We start from the raw sequence: 19,477 nt of genomic DNA, 5'->3' as shown, positions 1-19,477 counted from the left end.
ATATATACTGTGCACCAAAGCTAACCTTTCAAAGGATAGTGCTTTTTGAAAGTTGACTTTTATATTGCATGTTTTAGGTTCTTAAGCAATATCAAATGACAGCAGATATGTGGGAAGAAAAAATTACAGCTTGGTATGCTGAGCATAGAGGAATTACCAGGTAAGCATCGTTACAGCTAACTGTCAATCTTCTGTATGCATCTACATGTAATCTGTATGTTTAGAGCATTAAGATCTTCAGCATTCAAAAAGCATCCCTACAAGCCACATTTAGGTCTTTGCTGCTCATATCACATTAGCTTCTTCACCATTGCCCGAACCGTCACAACCATCACAATAGGGTAAACATGGTGGTGCAGTTCAATGGTAATGTCAGTGGACTAGCAATTTGGGGACCTAGGCTGATGCTTTGGGGACTTGTTCAAATACCGCCACAACAGCTGGTGCAATTTAATTCAATAAATAAATAAAATCTGGAATTGAAAGCTAGCCTTAGTAACAGTGACCATGAATTTATCATTGACGAGAGATGGTAGAGTAGTGGTAATGTCACTGGACTGGTAATAACCCAGAGGTCTAGGATGATGGGTTCAAATCCCACTATGGCAGCTGTGGAATTTAAATTCAATTAATAAATCTGGAATTATAAAGCCATGATGATGACCAAGATAACTATTGTTGATTGTTATAAAAAAAACTATCTGGTTCACTAATGTCCTTTCAGGAAGGTCATCCTTCTCTGCCTTGGCCTATTTGTGTCTCCATACCCACAATAATTTGGTTGTCCCTCTTGAAATGGCCTAGCAAGCCACTCAGTTCAACGTTAATTAAGGACAGTGATACCCACATCCCATAAAAGAATTAAAAAAAAACTTGGAATCTTTTCATTCTGATGGCTCATGTTTTATCCATACTGATATCAAAATGCAAATTTCTTGCTATAATTTATTAAAGCTAATTTGAATTGAGGATCACGGTAAAATAGAAAGAAGTAATTGTGTGCATAAAAATGGATTCATTTCATTTATTTATCATTTTGCGAGAGAAAGCCTTTAAAATAAGACATTTCAGGCAATGTGTTTGTTTTGTAATTTCCAGTTCTCGCAAAATGGTCTCAGGTAGACCTTGAAGAACGGGAAAAAACAATTTGAAAGATAATATAAAGAAAAATGCAGTCACGTACATCAAAATTCCAACTGTGTCATTTTTATACCAAACAATGAATCTGTTTTGCTATCCAATCAAATTTAAGTCTGATGTTAAAAAATTGCAAAATGCATTGAACAATCCATGATCAATTCAGAGTCCATCAGCCATGTGTGCTTGGTATATTAATCTAATTAAGCTAGTTTCTTAATAACAAAAGCAAGCAACCTACTTCAAAATGCAACACAGCATGCTTTTCAACTGTTCAGAAGAATGCTGCTGTCATAAATAAACATATATTTCAGAGCAAGTCTTTGTTGAGATTTTCACTACTTGTTGCTAGTGTTATCTTAATGGAAATGACTAAATTTCATCACTTTCCACTTCTCATTCAATGCTTTTCTTTGTGTTTTCGACATAAACTTTAGCTGGGTATATGTGCTGCTGTGATTTGTTACCTCTATGGGTGTAATAAACTGTGTTTGCTGCATATAAAGGTGACCTTGAGGCTTTTTCCTCCTTTCAAGGTTAATGTAATTTCGGTTGTTAGCTCAGTCTTGATGAAGCAATTGAAACTCGAGTGGCGCATTTTGCTTAATGATGTTGCTGGAATTTGAGTAGGTTTCTGAGAGTGTGGGGAAGTGCACAGTTTTACTGCAATACAAGGTGGTTACTTTGAATTAATTCAATTTCTGGCTATTTTTTGAAGTTACCTTTACAGCATTTAACGTTAACACTGGATATATTGATGAATCACGAGATAGTTAAAATAAAGATACTCCTCCCAAAATAACGTCTTGTTATGATAGTATTGAATAATTCAATATGTATCATGCTTCTCACTAATGAATCAAGGTGGAAATGATGTGACTGTAATGCCATGAAGCATTAAGAACATTGATGCCTATTCTTTGTTGACTTATAACTTTTTGTTTACAGAAGCACATATTGCATAACACCTCCAATTAAAAACAGCCATTCTTTCTGCCTGCTCTCCACATATAAATATATATGTGTATATCATATATGTATATTGTCAGCACTGCTGAGTTCCCAGTTAATTGCCACTACTTGAATATTATTAACACCCAAGTGATATGCAATTAATGCTAATTGCACTGTTTTTGTGTAACTTTATACTTTTGCTATAATTATTTTTGACAGAGATGAAGCTGAAATGGAATATTTGAAGATTGCACAAGACCTAGAAATGTATGGGGTAAACTACTTCCCAATCACAGTAAGTATTGTTGTAATACCGGAATTATAACATACGCATGAACTCGGGCAAAGAAAACACTTCAAAAAGCTAAACGGTCAACTCTGAATATCATGTTCACCTGTGAGGCCTAAGACATTGTGTTAATAAGGTTTTCGTCAACCTGTATTTCTGTAGACTGCAGTTTGTGCCACCAGTGCATTGTGTCTGGTGAAGGAAAATTATTATTGTACTGTATTTATGCAGAAATCATAGAATAATAGGATCCTATTATGCAGTAGGAGTCCATTCAGCCCATCGACTGCACCGGCCACAATCCCACCCAGGCCTTATTCCCATAACCCCATTCATTTACCTTAGCTAGTTTCCCTGACACTAAGGGACAATTTAGCATTGCCAGTCCACCTAACCTGCACATCTTTGGACTGTGGGAAGAAACTGAAGCACCTGGAGAAAGCCCACGCAGACGTGGGGAAAATGTGCAGACAGTAACCCAAGGCGGGAATCAAACCCAGGTTCCTGCTGTTGTGAGGCAACAGTGCTAGCCACTGTGCCGTTCCAATAAAATATAAAAGATTTCCCTTCACAAGAATGTTGAGCTACATCGAAATTCGTACTCTATGATAAATTAAGATGACATGTTTTGTAAATTCCCCTCTTTCTGCTAGCAAAATGCAAATTTTTGATCAGGTTTTCATTCCATTTGCTTAATATCTAGCCAATTTTCTCTGCACTCTTTATAAATTTCTTGCTAGAATTACAGTCCAAAACCATTGGTAATTTCTGGTAATTTACCTAAATGAACATTATTTTTATAGGATTCATGATGGCATGGGCAACATTACTTTTAAAGCCAATGCCATCTTAGATGATGTCCGTCCACATGCATGTTTCTAGTTCAGCGCACAAGATAGCAGTGAAAACTCTGGTTGTTTTCTTCCTTTGCCCTGATCCAGAGCTGCTGTTGTGTGGCTGCTGACACACCAGTTTAATGCTATTTCAGACCAGACCTGGTTTGAAACTTGGGTCCTTCCTAGTCTCAGCTCAGCTACTCGTTATTTAAGACACAAGCATAATGGACCAAAAGTTAGGGGCCCTATGGCATTGTTCTGTGATTCTATGATAAGTGCCAAGGCCCCCAAGAGTCAATTTTCACGTTTTGCCAGCATTTGGTCAAACTCACAGAAGGACTGGATAATAGGATTTGTAAATTCTTCCAATAAAAAGTCCAAATTGGAATGGTAGCGTAGTGGCTAGCACAGCTGCTTTACAGCATCAGGGACCCGGGTTCGATTCCCGGCTTGGGTCACTGTCTGTGTGGAATTTGCACATTCTCCCCGTATCTGCGAGTTTCCTCCGGGAGCTTCGGTTTCCTCCCACATTCTGAAAGACGTGCTGGTTAGGTGCATTGACCTGAACAGGTGCTGGACTGTGGCAACTAGGGAAATTTCAAAGTAACTTCATTGCAGTGTTAGTGTAAGCCTTACTTGTGACTAATAAATAAACTTTAACTTAAAATCAAACATATATCTATAGAATAAATGATAGCAATATAGATTAGCTATTGTAACAGAATTTTTGTATTTTTGTTTTTTTCTGCCATTGTAAACTATCCTGGATTATGTCTTATAAATGGAACTCACTTCCCCTCACCAGGAAAGGGAGGATCTTCATCTTAATATTCCCACTGTTTAACATCTTTCAGTCTTTATATTCCCTTGCAATTAGATGCATCTTTAAAAGTTAACCAAGGCTACATCCATCACGGCCTAAGCCCATGATTGGATGAGAGAATATTTATTTACTGCCTATAAAGATTGAGCTCTGCATCAGTATTGATGAATTAATGGAGAGCAAGTGGATAAATCTCTCTCTCTCTCTCTCTCTCTCCCCCCCCCCCCCATTTAGCAGTCAATTTTCGGCAACATATAAGTGGATTTTTATGCAATATCCAATAAGAAATTTGGCTTTTGATGTCATCTGAATGTCAATGAGGAGACTCTCAGCCCCTACACCAGATCAATCTCTCAAAGTGCTATCAATTTGCTAGGCTAGTTTGTTTAGCATCAATAATACTTGCCGTATCAAGGAGTGTGGTGAAGTTCAATAAAACCAAAATCTTGTTGGAGCGTTTTTCAGATGAAACCAATTTAAATTGATAAGGCAAGAACTGGTGTTTAGAATTAATTCAGGTTTGCCCAGGTAAAAGTTTTAGTGAGGATAAAAGAAAGAAGCAGGAAAATTTTGATAAAAATAAATGACACAAAATGTAAAATCTTAAGCTATAAGTAAAAACAAACCAATGAAACAAATATGAATGGAATAAACAAATATAAATAATAATGTCATTGAGTTTTACAGCACAGAAGGAGGCTCTTAGATCCATTATGTCTGCGCTGGCCATCAAGCATCTATGTATTCTAATCCCATTTTCCAGCACTTGGTCCAGTAGCCTTGTATGCTATAGTGCTTCAAGAAGCATCTAGATGCTTCTTAAATGTTGTGAGGTTTCCCATCTCTACCACCCTTTCCAGCAGTGAGTTCCAGATTCCCATCACCCGCTGGGTGAAAACGTTTTTCCTCAAATTCCCTCAATCTCCTATGATGGATGTTAAATCTATGCACTGTTGTTACTGATGCCTCTACTAAGGGGAAAGGTTTCTTCCTATCTGTGCCCTTCATAGTTTTGTACATTTCAATCAGGTTTCCTCTCAGCCTTGTCTGCTCTAAAGAGAACAACTCCAGCCTAACCAGCCTCTCTTAGCTGAAACACTCCAGCCCAGGCAACAACATCTACACCCTTTCTAATGCAGTCTCATCCTTCCTATAATGTGGCGACCAAAACTGCAAACAGTACCCTAGATGTGGCTTAACAAACGTTTTATATAGCTCCATCATAACCTCCCTCCTCTTGTATTCTGTGCAATTGTAGATAACAAAATTACATTTCCTTTTTGTGTTCTCTAGTATAGGCCAAAGGAACAAGCCTGGCTAATAACTAAAATGTTAAATTTAAGTTTGATTTTAAAAATTAAATTGAGTAAATGTTTCAACATTCAATATCCCTCATTTTGGTATGCAGAATGCCTCTGTATTAAGTTGTTAAACAGTGTGCATCTTCAGTTTACATTGTGTCCCTGGTTTTGTGATAAGGTAATGTTGTGTTAGGAAGTTTGATATGTGAGTGTTTTTTTTTAATGTCTGACCTCAATTTAATTGAGAAGTGGCAACCCTTCAGTAACTTCAGCAGTTTGGAAATGCCACTTTCATCTGCTGTCTAGTAATTAGATACTTTGATCAGTTTCTAGTAAAACCCATTTAGCCAGGTGCCCTTACTCGTGAAGTGAACAAAGGGCAGCAGTCCATTCACAGTTTAACCCATTTTTATTAACAGATCCTTAATAAACAAACTATACAAAAATGACACTCAGTTCACACAATAACTTAATACTTTTTGTTATCTGTCTGAGATTTCTAATGTTACCCGTGAGAATGAATTTGCTCGATTCTTGACTTGTGTTTGCGTTCAACTTGGCTTGTCTGAATTTCCATCAGGCCTAGCTGTGGAGGCTATTCACTGCTGTTTAATTTAGATGTCCAATTCTGTGGTAGGCCTACTTGCTCAGGCCTTTGGCCATTTGGCCACATATCAGAATGTCAGGGGCAAAGCAGAATATTCAATTTGTCTTGAAAAGCTGCAATTTGGCAAGTTCCCTGGGTGAAAATACTCTACCTTTAAGAAATATATTTGGGTCACGTTTCTTGCGCAGGACCTGTTTTACCGTTTTGTTTTATTTGCATCTAGTAGCCCCATTGTTTCTGCAGCAGCACTTTTTTTTGCTCAAGTGTTTGTTTTAATCTGGACTAATGCAGGGTTGTTATTTTAGTGTTACCCTCTGGGGCTTTCCAGAGTGGAGCTTTGATTAGGTTTTGACAGGAAAAGCCAGATGATTGGTTGGGGCTAAGAAAACCCCAGTTCAGTTGTTTTTTGGGGGCTCTTGAGTCTTTTGAGGTCTGGAGACTGGGATCTGGCAGAAACTAAGTCTCTTTTTCAGAAGTTCTGCTGTTTGTGCTTATATTCTTCTCTGGAAATTGCTGTGTGGTGGTCAGGAGGCAGGTTTCTTTCTATATCTGTCCAGAGGGATTAAAAGGCTGGAAATCCAGTATCCGCATGAACATATCTGATTTTGGTGCTAATTGGTTCTGAAGTAGGCTTTGTGTCTATGGAAATATTGTTTATATTGGAACTATAGAGATCGGTAGCTGTTAATAATTATACTTTGATTTGTTTAAGTATTTTAATTGCTAAAAGTTATGCTGATTCTTTTTGTTGTATTCTAATTATGTTCTTAAATAAAGTTTGTTATCATAAAAACTTTCTAGTGGGTCAGTCAAATCTTACCTCAAGCAAAACATCTTACGCTCGCCATAGTGCCAAAATCAGATAAAACTAAGGTCTAGGCTAACTTCATAACATATCTTGGAGTTTCTGATCTTATCCCTAACACCTATATAGTGATTAAAAACAAGTACCAATCGTGTCCAAATCACAAGGTATACTTTGGTACAAAACTGCAAAATGTTGCAGAAAGTGGAAATCTGGAATAACAACAGAAAATGCTGAAAACCGTTAGATCAGGTAGCATCTGTGGAGAGAGAAATAGAATTAATGTTCCCGACTTGGAGGGATTCATCAGAACTTGAGGTGGATATTAATATGTGGATTTTTTTTTTGGTGTTAAAATATTTTAAATGTAAATTGTATTTTGTTTTAATATGATTTGAAGAAGAACAGGCTGTAATTAAACACAAATAAATGTGCCAGTTTATAACATTATTGCTGAACATTTTAAAAGCAAAACAAGAAGGACACAGACTTGCTGCTTGGAGTTGATGCACTTGGTCTTCATATCTACATCCCTGACAACAAACTCTCATCAAAGAAGTCGTTTGCGTGGAGTGGGATCAGAAACATTTCCTACAGTGAGAAAGAGGTAGGTAAACAGTCAAACCTTTTTGTGCTTCCTTAGAATTCGTAAGTTAAAATTCCATTGGATATACGAAACACAATTATGTGTAATAGCGTTTCTTTTCAATGGGCATTCAAGTTGTATTAAATAAAATGCTAAATGTAGTAACTTACATTTGTTAACTGTAATTAAGCATTTGGGAAATATTTTTGAGCAAAACCTGAATGCTTCCGTCAGTCGCAATTAAGATTTGAACTTTAATCTGAATGTGCATCTGTTTTATGACGACCTATGATTTTGTTTTATTTGTAGACCTTATGGTAATTTAGTGTACCACTATGGTGTTTAGGAACCAATCCCTTGTTTGTATTTCTTTGGGTTATGCCATAAAAAGAGGGAGCTACTATTTAATGTAAACACAAAAAAATTTGTATAGTTGGGGAAAAGAAACAAACACAAAATAATGTCGTATTCTGTTTGCTATCAGCTGCTTCTCTCCATGACAAATTAAGTGATTTTGGCATACCTTTTTCAAAATTTAAAAATCCCAGTTAAAATTTGTTCTTATAGCTGAACATGGAAGCTGCAAGTGCTGTTTTGGAGTTGGTTAAGTATCAAATCTAATTTCCACGTACAAATAAGCTATGACATAGCTTATTTGTACTTTATCGTATAGAAGTGGTCTTAAGTAATCACTTCTATACGATAAAGTTTAGCAGAATTAATTGATATCTATCTTGAAATCTGGCTATACCTGAGTAAACTGTCGCTGCATTCAAAATTGTCATGATTTAATAAGGATGTTGCCATACAATTTTAGCTTCTTGGTGGCTAGAACAAGGATACAATATCACCTGAAGCCTGGGCTTTGAAACATTGTTAAACACCTAATATACTACACTGAATTTTCTACCCAACCTAGAGATAGAATGAAGCCTCCCACACTTCCTCTTCCCAATGTACATTTTGGAAAGAAAAAACAATTTTAAAGCAAATTTAATGCAAACTTTTTTGTTTGCTTTAACAGTTTACCATCAAACCCTTAGACAAGAAGGCAGAAGTTTTCAAGTTTTACTCATCACAGCTACGAGTGAACAAATTGGTGAGTTTATTTCCTGTGACAGTTTAAATCTACAGCTTTTATCCTTAAGCTGCTTGTTTCACATTCTTATGACTTCTTATGAGTCCTAGCTTGGCTGAGATTAGTATGCAATGATGTGGGGATTACATTTGCTTTCCTACTATTGCACAATACTTTGGAGCAGTATTGTGCTGTGCCACCACAAATGTAACTGTTGTACTTCTGGAATTTTGGATTTCATATCAATCTAATTTGTTTTGTTATTATCATGGCAGCCTTCCATCTTGTAAGATGATGGTTTTCACTGCGATGGTCATCTCTGTTATCAGCTGGTGTGGCTCAAGACTCCACACTGGCATGGCAATCTCTGCCATATTTGCTGCAGAGAAAGGCAGGGGGCTGAGACGCTGCACGATTTGCTGACCTCTGTTTCCTATGGGCTATTTTCTTGGCCAGCTGGGCTTTTTTGTTTGGCTTGCCTCTTCCAATGCCTTTCCAAACAATCAGCCTCCGGAGGTCATGACCATCAGTGACTGCCTCCCAGTTGTCAGCGTCAGTGTATGCCATCTTCATGTCTTTGAGCAGAGGTCTAGATGTCCATGAGTTTGTGACCTAGTGGTCAGTTCACTGTAAAGAAGATCTTTGGTAATATGGCAGGCATCCATTTGATGATTGTGGCCAAGCTAGCACAGACATCTTTGGCTTAGCAATGAGTGTATGCTGATGGAATTAGTGATTGGTGACCTTGATATTTCAGGAGGTGCCAAAGATATGCTGAAACAACAAAGATGGAAACTGTTCAGCTTTCCTCCTGCCTAGCGTATGTTTCACAACACCAGGTTAAAGTTCAACAGGTTTATTTGGTAGCACAAGCCACAAGCTTTTGGAGCACTGTGCCTTCATCTGGTGAGTGGGAGTTGTGTTCACAAATAGGGCATATATAGACACAAACACAATTGTGTCTATATATGACCTGTTTGTGAATAGACAAAATAGACAAAAATTAACAATAGACAAAAATTCCCACTCACCTGATGAAGGAGCGAGCAGTGCTCTGAAAGCTTGTGGTTTGTGCTTCCAAATAAACCTGTTGGACTTTAACCTGGTGTTGTGGGACTTCTTACTGTGCTTACCCCAGTCCAACTCCGGCATCTCCACATCATAGAATATGTTTTACAGGTCTTTCCACACTCTGCACTAAGGAGTGCACTAAAGGCACAGACTTGGTGGACTTGCAGTTTGGTGTTCTTAGTTGGATTGCTATTGTTCCACACACTTTCACTATGTTGTAAGTTTACAGTAAATGTAAATGCCAATTGTTTCAAATGGTTGTAATAGGGATGGCCAATCTAAAGTTATATTATGTTGCAATATGCAGTCACTAATCATAAGCACCATTAAGCCAGGTTGAAGTCATAAGTGGCAATCAGAGAAGTGCAATAATTTTTACTGTCTGCAACCTCTGGTTTCTACTTTTGCTTAGCATGACAACTGTCACTGTCAAAACAAATCCTGTTTGTGACTTGTATCTCACTTTATTCTGTATACTTGTGTTATAACCAACATTTTAACTTTGACTGTCATTCATATGGGGTTCCAATTGAGATCCAAGAACAGAGGCAATCTGGGTTACCGCTGTTACCATGTTACAGTGTTAATGTATTTGTTAGTAATATGAATATTCCAGTATATGCAAGGTTAAAGACACTTTGAGAAGAATCATTTTAAAAATACTTGGCCTGCTTAAGAAAGTATAAACATTTTAATTTTCATGAGAATTGAAAGGGCTTTGTTTAAGAGGTACAATTTCAAGAAACGTGTTTTTGGAATGTGGATTAAAGGAAGCCTACAAATCACTGTGCAAACCGTTTCTTTTCTAGCATGTAGAATGCTGTGGAAATCCAGATGAGAGGAGAATAGAAACTTACCAGATGCTCAGTTTACTCTGGGAAAGAGTTTCGGGTTTCATCTTGTTTCTACAAAGCTAATCAGATTGTTCATCATAGCTACCTGTTAACATTCCTCAATTTCCCCAACACGCACTATGAAGTAAAATGAAATCAGTTTATGGTAAAGTAGTCATTTGTACACTCCCCTTCACTAGGTTAATGAGATATCACTTGTTCCTGCCTATTTACAGATTTTGCAGTTATGCATTGGAAACCATGACCTGTTTATGAGAAGAAGAAAAGTAGATTCAATCGAAGTCCAGCAGATGAAAGCTCAAGCCAGAGAAGAAAAGGCTAGAAAAAAGGTGACTTAGTTCTATCTTGACGTATATAAATAATGTGCAAAGTTTTCATTTAATACTGGTCCTCGATATGACAGGGATATTTTCCCTAAAATGTGGATTTTTCAGATGGAACGCCAAAGATTGGCCAGAGAGAAAAAGTTGAGGGAGGAGGCAGAAAGGGCAAAAGAAGATCTGGAAAGACGGCTTTACCAGTTACAGGATGAGTCTCGGCTAGCGAATGAAGCCCTTGTGAGTTTCCTCTTTTAGCCTTTTATGCTTTGCATTATAGCCTACGTCCATCCATTTAGAACACTCAAAAAGAAATCGTAAGTGATTTTAATCATGGTGTTCAGTGCAGAAGGCTTACGCTGATATCAATTGTTCACATGTTTCAAAATTTTCAAAATACATTAACTATACAGTATGAACTTAAAACAAGTCATGCAAAATTTTAATTGACTTAACAAAATTTACATATTATTCATCAGTGCTGTTGATGTAATTATATACTGCAGGATATTAGATGAATGTTTCTTAAGAGCCTGGATTTATAGAAAAGAGAGATTCTTATAAGGACAGGAAATTATTTTTCAGATGCTTATTGACAAAGTAATGGTCAGTAGACAAGGAAAATCAACTGAATGTGATCTAATGCAAAGCTGTTAATGCCATGCCCACGTAGGATCGCATGGATTTGGGAGCACATTTCTAAGGTTGGTTGTATATTAGCTAAACTGGGAAAAACAAAGGCTGGTTGGGAATAGAGCTGCATCGACATGGCAAGGGGTCATTATTAGGCTGCCATAAATCAGCTTCAATCTTTTAGAGGCCAAATAAAACGTTTTGGAAGAATGTCAGCAGCTTGGACTATTTGCCAGCAATCACAGCCCCAGTTCAGACATTCCCTACCTCAAGGATTGGCTGCCAGCAATCACAGCACGGGCTTGAGTCCCACCTGACATTCCATATCTTAGGGATTGGCTGTCAGTCTATCATAACCTGTATTCAGGCACCACCTGACTTTCCCTGGTTTAGGAACTTTCTGCCCATCCATGGAAAAGCCCAACTAGCATAGGTGGAGGAAATATTGATGGAAAAATCCAAACAACCTGCAGACCGCATGATCACTGCTCCAATAATTCAAGTTGATGCTCTTGCCGACTGGGGACGGACACTGATTTTGAGTCAAGGTTAGATTCGGTTGAGACTGGCAGGATGCTGGCATAGTGATTAATTGGAATTGCTAATGTAAGTTAGTGTTGGATTGAATTGGTGGTTTCTGGGTGGACTGTGGTATGTTGCAAATTACCACCCTCTGAGAGCAGCTGGCAGGAGAAAGAATTGTTCAGACTCTGTAATGAAACTTAGTGACGGCAGGTTCATTCCCTCTCTCTCTGCATCACAGGCCATTTCTCTAGTTTCACCCGCTCATGCCACATCACTGCCTTTCTGTGACGTCACTTCCACACACATCTGGAATATGTTCTGCCAGAGTTAGAAACCCTAACTTCACCTCATGCCTTCCCATCTGATTATACGGTACCCCCACCCCTCCTCCTAGCCCTCTGCTCAGATGGGGAATTAAATTCCACCCACAGCGTGTGACTCTGGTTGCATATCGAGCATTAAAGTTAGTGCACAATAGGGTAGCCAAACTTATATCTAATTTAAGGGAGATGAGCTATCAGGGGAGATGAAGAACTTTTGAGTTGTTTACCGTTGGGAAGAGAAAGCTGAGGGAGTTATCGTGCACACTTTCAAATTCTTAAAGATAATTGATAAACTTAGCTCTGGTAATATGTCCAAGATTGTACAACGAGGTTAAATTTAAGGTTTGTGAGGGAGTGGGCAATTGAATGTGTAACGATCTCCATAGAGACCAAAAACAGTTTGAGAAAAAAGGAATCCCCAAGCAGCCCCAATGCAAAAAAAAATCAAAGGATGAGATGTTAGTTCTTAAAACTTATACATTAATTAACTATAATCAGCATTATTCAAATGTTAAGTAGCGAATAATACTTGAATTAAAATAAATTTCAGTTTAAACTAATATCATAAATATGCTGGCATACATATGGAATCAAGAGCAGTCTCAAATTTCTTCCCTTCTTTCTGGTAAAGTTCCACCACCAAGAGAAATGTTACAAGGGCTTGTGCCAGCCATTCCACTCTTGGAGTTTTCATGATATACAATTACTACCAGCAAGGCACACTTTGATTCCACTCTCCCTCCAGTTACTTGAGTCCTGACAGCACTGATTTTCTGAGACTCCTTTATCTGAACCTTTTATAAGTCCCTGTTATGTCACTCGTGTCGGCTCTGGTAAAACTGCCTTTTCTACAGATTTACTACTGCTCCCCATCAACTTTTCTACCAAACAGAAAATGCCTCTTCCTGGGAGAAGTTAACTTCTGCTGCCAAGAGGTCCTTTGAAAGTGTCTTTGTTTTCTTCCCACAACCCAAGGTGTTACTTGACTCCCAGTTACTTGTCTCTTTGCTTTTGCCCAACCTTGATCACAAGCATGTTTTACTTTGGATTTGATGAGACATTACAAAACATAAACATTGTGCAGATTTCAGCATTTGTGATACGAGGTGTTGGTCTTGGAACTGGCCAGATGGAATGCAGAGTTGTGTACTGGCTGCTTCTTGTCAGTCCCTCTTTTTTAATATCATCTTCCTTGCATATATTCTGATGAGAGTAGTTTGGAACAGACGACAAAAATAGCATGGTGCAAAGGTTAATTGTAAACCTTCATTTAAACATAAGCATGCATTTACTGCGATAACTCTTAACTTAAGGTTGATCCTGGCCCTCACAGAAACTTGATCCAAGATGCAACTTTCAGTATTGCATTAACATTCCCAAAATGTTAGTCACGTTTACTGTTTCAATTAAATGGAATGGCTGGACCCATTAATCCAAACCAAACACCGAATGATCTATGTGATGTCTTAACAAATGTTGGTTGATCAAATGTATATGTACATTCTGCCTTTCAGCCCAAAGTAACCAGTTTTAATTGGTCATGTACCATGACCAAAGTAAAGAAAGTCATAGACTATGGACAGAAAAGGCTTAAATTTTGTCAAAGATATTGATATTCATTCTGGAAATTAATGTTTTTTTAATCAGATCCGATCAGAGGAGACAGCTGATTTACTTGCTGAGAAGGCACAGATTGCAGAGGAGGAGGCCAAACTGCTCGCTCAGAAAGCTGCTGAGGCAGAGCAGGAGAGGCAAAGGCTGGAGGTCACAGCCCTAAAGACTAAAGAGGAAAAGCGTCTAATGGAACAGAAGATGCGAGAGGCTGAGCTGATAGCTGTCAAGCTAGTGGAGGAATCGGAGAGGAGGTTAGTTAAATTACATTTGCAAGTTGGCCATTTTGTTGGAGGATAAAAAGCAATTGCTATATAGTTTTATTTGAAGACATCAAATGAAGAAAGAAATGAGTTAGCATTAAACGTTATAGTTATACGACATTTCCTATAATTATCAAGTTCTCCCCCCCCCCTTTACCATTACCATTTGCTGATTTACTCAATGTAAGACAAATTAGGAAGATAGAAATGTATGAATCGAATATGAAGAAAGTGTCAATTTAGCACGGCCAACCCACCTAACCAACATATCTTTAGACACTAAGGGGCAATTTGGCATGGCCAATCCGCCCTAACCTGTACATCTTTGGATACTAAGGGGCAATTTGGTATGGCTGATTCACCTAATCCTCACATCTTTGGACACTAATGGGCAATTTAGCATGGCCAATCCACCTAACCTGCATATCTTTTGGACTGTGGGAGGAAACAGGAGCACCCGGAGGAAACCACATGCAGACGTGGGGGGGAGAGAACATGCAAAGTCTGCACCATGACCCGAAGCCGGAATTGAACCCAGGATATACTGGAAATTCAACTTAAAAGCCATCGAAGAAAGCAAAAAAACCCCCTACATCGAATTAATCTACAAATTTCATTTAGGTAAATAGAATGCTTTGACAAGTTCTATAATCAGTGTGTTCAGCAGTGAAATAATGATTCATTGCAACACCTGGATTAAAGCGCAGGCCTGCGAGTGAGAGAGAAGAGAAGTTTGGCAAGTTGGGAGTCCTTGCTCATACCAACAGCAGGTGCGGGTTTCGAAAAGGTTTACCGTCTTAACTTAGCAGGATAACTGCGAGGGAGGAGTGGCTGAGGTTACCTGCCATCTAACCGTTTTAGCTTGGACAAATGTAGAGCCTCTGGTGTGATGTTCCCTGCTGTTCCTCCTCACCACCCCTCCCCTCCACCCCCGTCCTCGAACTACAGAACTAAACAAAAAACTAAAAGGATTTATGAAAACAAGAATGATCTTGAGAGAAGCATGGTAAGTGCAAAGTCATTAAACTGCTTCCTGTGCCACCCCATTAATCTGGGCTCTCCTTTTGGTAGTTAATGACATCTCCAGAATCTGCCTCTCCATTAGTGAGCTTTCTGATTGTCCCTCATTATGTATAGGTTTCTCCTGAAACAAGATTTAGGGAATATGGCAAAGGTTTTTAATTGAAGTATGCTCCCCTGTGGTAGCAAGCAGCTGATGTAAATGATCTGATAAGAATATGAGGAAATGGAGAAAGGGATTTCAATGATGTGTGTACAATTAATTGTTGTCTTGGAGATGATGACATGTACTATAAGACCCTGAGTTAGTGCCTTCACCCCTGCTCCTCACCCTTAACATATGAAGAGTTATTTGTGCAGTTTTTGATTTTTAAAGATGTGTTGATGATCAAGGAAAGAATGGGAGAATGGACTGCCTGTTATGTTACTAGTGCTCGTTAACATCATTGAACTCTTTCTAACACTTGTGCATACTTCTGGGGCTGAGTGAGATGGCATGTAGAGTTGCTGCACTTGCCCCATTGCATATGGGACACCTTTTTTTAAGGCTTCCTACTATGGCGATTAAGCAGGTTTTCTCTCCTTTGGTGAATCTCATCTGGGAGATTCATCTGATTAAAATTGGGAACTCCTCTCTTGTATTGACGAAGGAAGTGCCGTGGACGTAGTGTACATGGACTTCAGCAAGGCGTTTGATAAGGTCCCCCATGCAAGACTTCTTGAGAAGGTGAGAGGGCATGGGATCCAAGGGCCTTTGGCCTTGTGGATCCAGAATTGGCTTGCCTGCAGAAGGCAGAGAGTGGTTGTGGATGGGGCTTTTTCTGAATGGAGGTCAGTCACCAGCGGAGTGCCTCAAGGATCTGTTCTGGGACCCTTGTTGTTTGTCATTTTCATAAATGACCTGGATGAGGAAGTGGAGGGATGGGTAAGTAAGTTCGCTGATGACACTAAGGTCGGTGGTGTTGTGGATGGTCTGGAAGGATGGCAAAAGTTGCAGCAGGACGTAGATAGGATGCAGGACTGGGCGGAGAAGTGGCAGATGGACTTCAACGCGGATAAATGTGTAGTCGTCCATTTTGGCAGAACCAACGGGATGAACGAGTACACTATCAAGGGCAGAAGTCTGAGTAGTGTTGAAGAGCAGAAGGATCTAGGGGTCCGGGTCCACAGGACTCTTAAATCGGCCTCGCAGGTGGAGGAGGTGGTCAAGAAGGCGTATGGTGTACTGGCCTTCATTAATCAAGGGATTGAGTTTAGGAGTCGGGAGGTAATGCTGCAACTTTATAAGACCCTTGTCAGGCCTCATTTAGAGTATTGTGCGCAGTTCTGGTCGCCTCACTATAGGAAAGATGTAGAAGCTATTGAGAGGGTACAGAGGAGATTTACAAGGATGTTGCCTGGACTGGGAGGCATGCCTTATGAAATTAGGTTGAGGGAGCTGGGACTCTTTTCCCTGGAGAGACGAAGGTTGAGAGGCGACCTGATAGAAGTTTACAAAATGTTGAGAGGAATAGATAGGGTGGACTCTCAGAGGCTATTTCCCCGGGTTGAAATGGTTGCTACGAGAGGACACAGATTTAAGGTGCAAGGAGGGAAGTTCAGAAGTGATGTTAGGGGTAAGTTTTTCACTCAGAGGGTGGTGAGTGAATGGAATCGGCTGCCGTCAGTGGTGGTGGAGGCGAACTCGCTGGGGTCTTTTAAAAGACTTCTGGATGAGTATATGGGGTTTAATGAGATTGAGGGTTATAGATAGGTCTGTAGGTTGGTAGGTGTTGATGTGATCGGCACAACTCGTGGGCCGAAGGGCCTGTTTGTGCTGTAGTGTTCTATGTTCTATGTATCTCCATGATGTGGTCTTCTCCCTTTCCAGTCTGCCTCTGCAAGATCCTCCACTGGAACACGTTTTTTGAAAGTGAAATAAAATCACACACGATCCATCCTGTCTAATTACCTGACAATCATTTCACTGAGCTACTTTCTTATTTGTTTGCTTCTTCCTCAACCAGCTATTCATTTTTAGCCAGTTTTGGCTTTTCAAAGGCTCACCTCTTGTTTCCACGCCCATCTGGTGCTTTACTCTTAAATGTCTCATCCCTTAATCTTCTCACCTCAATCAGAATACCTCTTAACCTTCTATACCTGAGAGAATACAACTGGTCCTCCTAAGTGCCAGCCACTGAATGTTGATTATCTTTTGATAGGGCTTAGCTAAGATGAAACATTAGGTCAAGTCCGGGATGTGATGCAGTGCCTCATCCTGTCAGCCTGGATCTTGCTCGATCAAGTCCAAGATGGGATGCAATGTCTTTTAAGTTTGGATCTGGTTTGTCCCTCATGTGGCGGCCATGATTGGACTTTGGTATCTTTCAGTACTTCTAATCAGAAAAAGCTAATTCAGTGTAGTTTTAAATTGGCTTTTTCTGCACATGTTGTAGAATGAGATTTATGCTACTAAACCGGTGGGGGATATCCAAGTGAGCTGCCCTGCTAGCAGTGCAGCAAATTAGTAGGTCCAAAGCCCAACTCAGCAGGGCAAGACCTCTTGTAATTGGTCATGTTTGGAAGAGCAGCAGCCAGAAGGCCAGAGGTTGATGTCCACTTACACAGCTGCTCTGTTCCTAATACTGTTTCCTGGTACAAAACCTGGAAGACGATGGACCTGCCATGGGGATGTACCCAAAACATACTGATAATCTGGTCCATTAACTTTGGGTGTTCTAAGGCCTTGAGAGGTGCATGGGTGCACTGCATCTGTCGAAAACCCAGACAAACCAGAACAGTAAAAGAAATGTTGGTGCCATGAAAGTCACAGATAGCATTTAGCATGGATTCACCTACATGGAAAAACAAAGTTATGGGGAGAAACTTGACATAGTGGTCCTATCTTCACTAGATTTGAATGGCTTCTTTCTGCCCTATGAACTTTAATAATGCTATGGGCCTAAAATCAGAAGCTTGTTTTGCAGGGAATTTAAATGCTGGACCCACATCCTGCTCTTCCATGACCGTGTATGTTGGCACACTAAAGTGCTTTGTTACTGATCTGACTGCGAGCGGATTCAAATTTCAGATGCTAAAGTAGTTTAAAGTAATCAAGGAGCAGACATATCCTGGTAACTGTTGTAATTTTAAGCTGCCTTTGTTAGAAAATTAGGGCACTCGGCTGTAACTTACAGTCCAATCTGCACAGTATACATTTTTGATGCTGCTTCAAAGCTACAGATTTATGATCTTGTATATCACTTATGAAACATAATCATTAGATTTTTTAAAAAACATATCAGTTTTTTCACCCAGCCCTTGTCCACATAAATTCTTTGCCACATGCTTTTTTTTATTGGTATCTTTCTGTACTTTACTTCTAATCAGAAAAGGACAATTCAAATCACATCCAATCATGGTCCCATATGAGGACAAACCAGATCCAATCTGACAAGACATTGCATCCCATCTTGGGCTTGATCAAACAAGGTCCAAGCTGCCAGGATGAGGCATTGCACCCCCTCCTGAGCATCATCTTAATCACGCTTCATTTTAATGAAAAGTTCCCTACTAAAAGTCAGGTAATCAACATTCTGTGGCTAGCACTTAGGAGGACTGGATGTATTCCTTCAGGAATGGAAGACTAAGAGATGATCTAATTCAGATATTTAAGATGATTTAAGTTCTTGATAGGGCACCTAGAGAGACCTTATTTCTTCTGTTGTTGAAGTCTGGATCTAGGATCTGTAGCCTTGAAATCATACCTATGCTACTCAGATTTGATATCAGGAAGCACTTTATCATGTTAAGAAATATGGAAGCAAGCTGGATAAATAGAGTTCCACTCAACCATGATTTAATTGGATGGTGGAACAGGCTCAAGGAATTGAATGGCCACCTGTTCCAATGTTGTTCTTTAGGTGTTTTTGCAAGATTCCTTGAGAATGGTTCAGGATGACTTGTTCAATTTTTGTTCAGTGCATTTTTTTTTCCCTTTTGTGCATTTGTCTTAAGATCTGTATAATGTCTTCTCAGAAGCTGAGGTAGGATATTATAGATAGGCACATGCTGTATTGCTGTTCTGTGAATTAATGCATTGGTGCTCTGCTGCCCTACCCATCCGATTCAGTTTTTTTTTAAGATGTTTGTTACATTCTTTGATTTTAAATGTCTTTATTTTAGGTCCAAGGAAGCGGAACAGCTAAAACAGGATTTAAATGAAGCCAGAGAAGCAGAGAGAAGAGCCAAACACAGACTGCTGGAGATTACAAAACCCAGTTATCCAGTACGTGCCAAAACATTCATGTAAATTGTATACAAATGCTAGTCGACCAGCTCCAGTTTATTTCTTCCAAGTACTCAGAAATTTTTTGTCTCTGGAAAATTCAGTATTGTGCATCATTTAAACATCTTTTCATCATCCTTCATTACACTAGAGACTGGAGAATTGAAATGTACTCTG

The 19,477-nt window shown here is 39.3% G+C and overlaps 1 protein-coding gene across 5 annotated transcripts in view; it reads left to right on the top strand.

Moving 5' to 3' along the window:
- Nucleotides 1-19,477, top strand: part of nf2b (NF2, moesin-ezrin-radixin like (MERLIN) tumor suppressor b) — a 58,881-nt gene that overhangs the window by 23,772 nt on the left and 15,632 nt on the right. For all 5 annotated transcript variants that reach the window (XM_080210880.1, XM_080210881.1, XM_080210878.1 and 2 more), the window contains exons 7-14: nucleotides 78-160; nucleotides 2,311-2,386; nucleotides 7,222-7,359; nucleotides 8,363-8,437; nucleotides 10,557-10,670; nucleotides 10,776-10,898; nucleotides 13,787-14,004; nucleotides 19,198-19,300. In XM_080210880.1, the coding sequence (XP_080067006.1) occupies nucleotides 78-160; nucleotides 2,311-2,386; nucleotides 7,222-7,359; nucleotides 8,363-8,437; nucleotides 10,557-10,670; nucleotides 10,776-10,898; nucleotides 13,787-14,004; nucleotides 19,198-19,300 (930 nt within the window). The remainder of the gene's footprint in view (nucleotides 1-77; nucleotides 161-2,310; nucleotides 2,387-7,221; nucleotides 7,360-8,362; nucleotides 8,438-10,556; nucleotides 10,671-10,775; nucleotides 10,899-13,786; nucleotides 14,005-19,197; nucleotides 19,301-19,477) is intronic.

The sequence above is a fragment of the Carcharhinus amblyrhynchos genome, chromosome 23, assembly GCF_965287045.1.
Source record: "Carcharhinus amblyrhynchos chromosome 23, sCarAmb.v2.hapA, whole genome shotgun sequence".
NCBI lineage: Eukaryota > Metazoa > Chordata > Chondrichthyes > Carcharhiniformes > Carcharhinidae > Carcharhinus > Carcharhinus amblyrhynchos.
The sequence above is the reverse complement of the archived record's forward strand: the minus strand, read 5'-3'. Positions and strand labels throughout refer to the sequence as shown.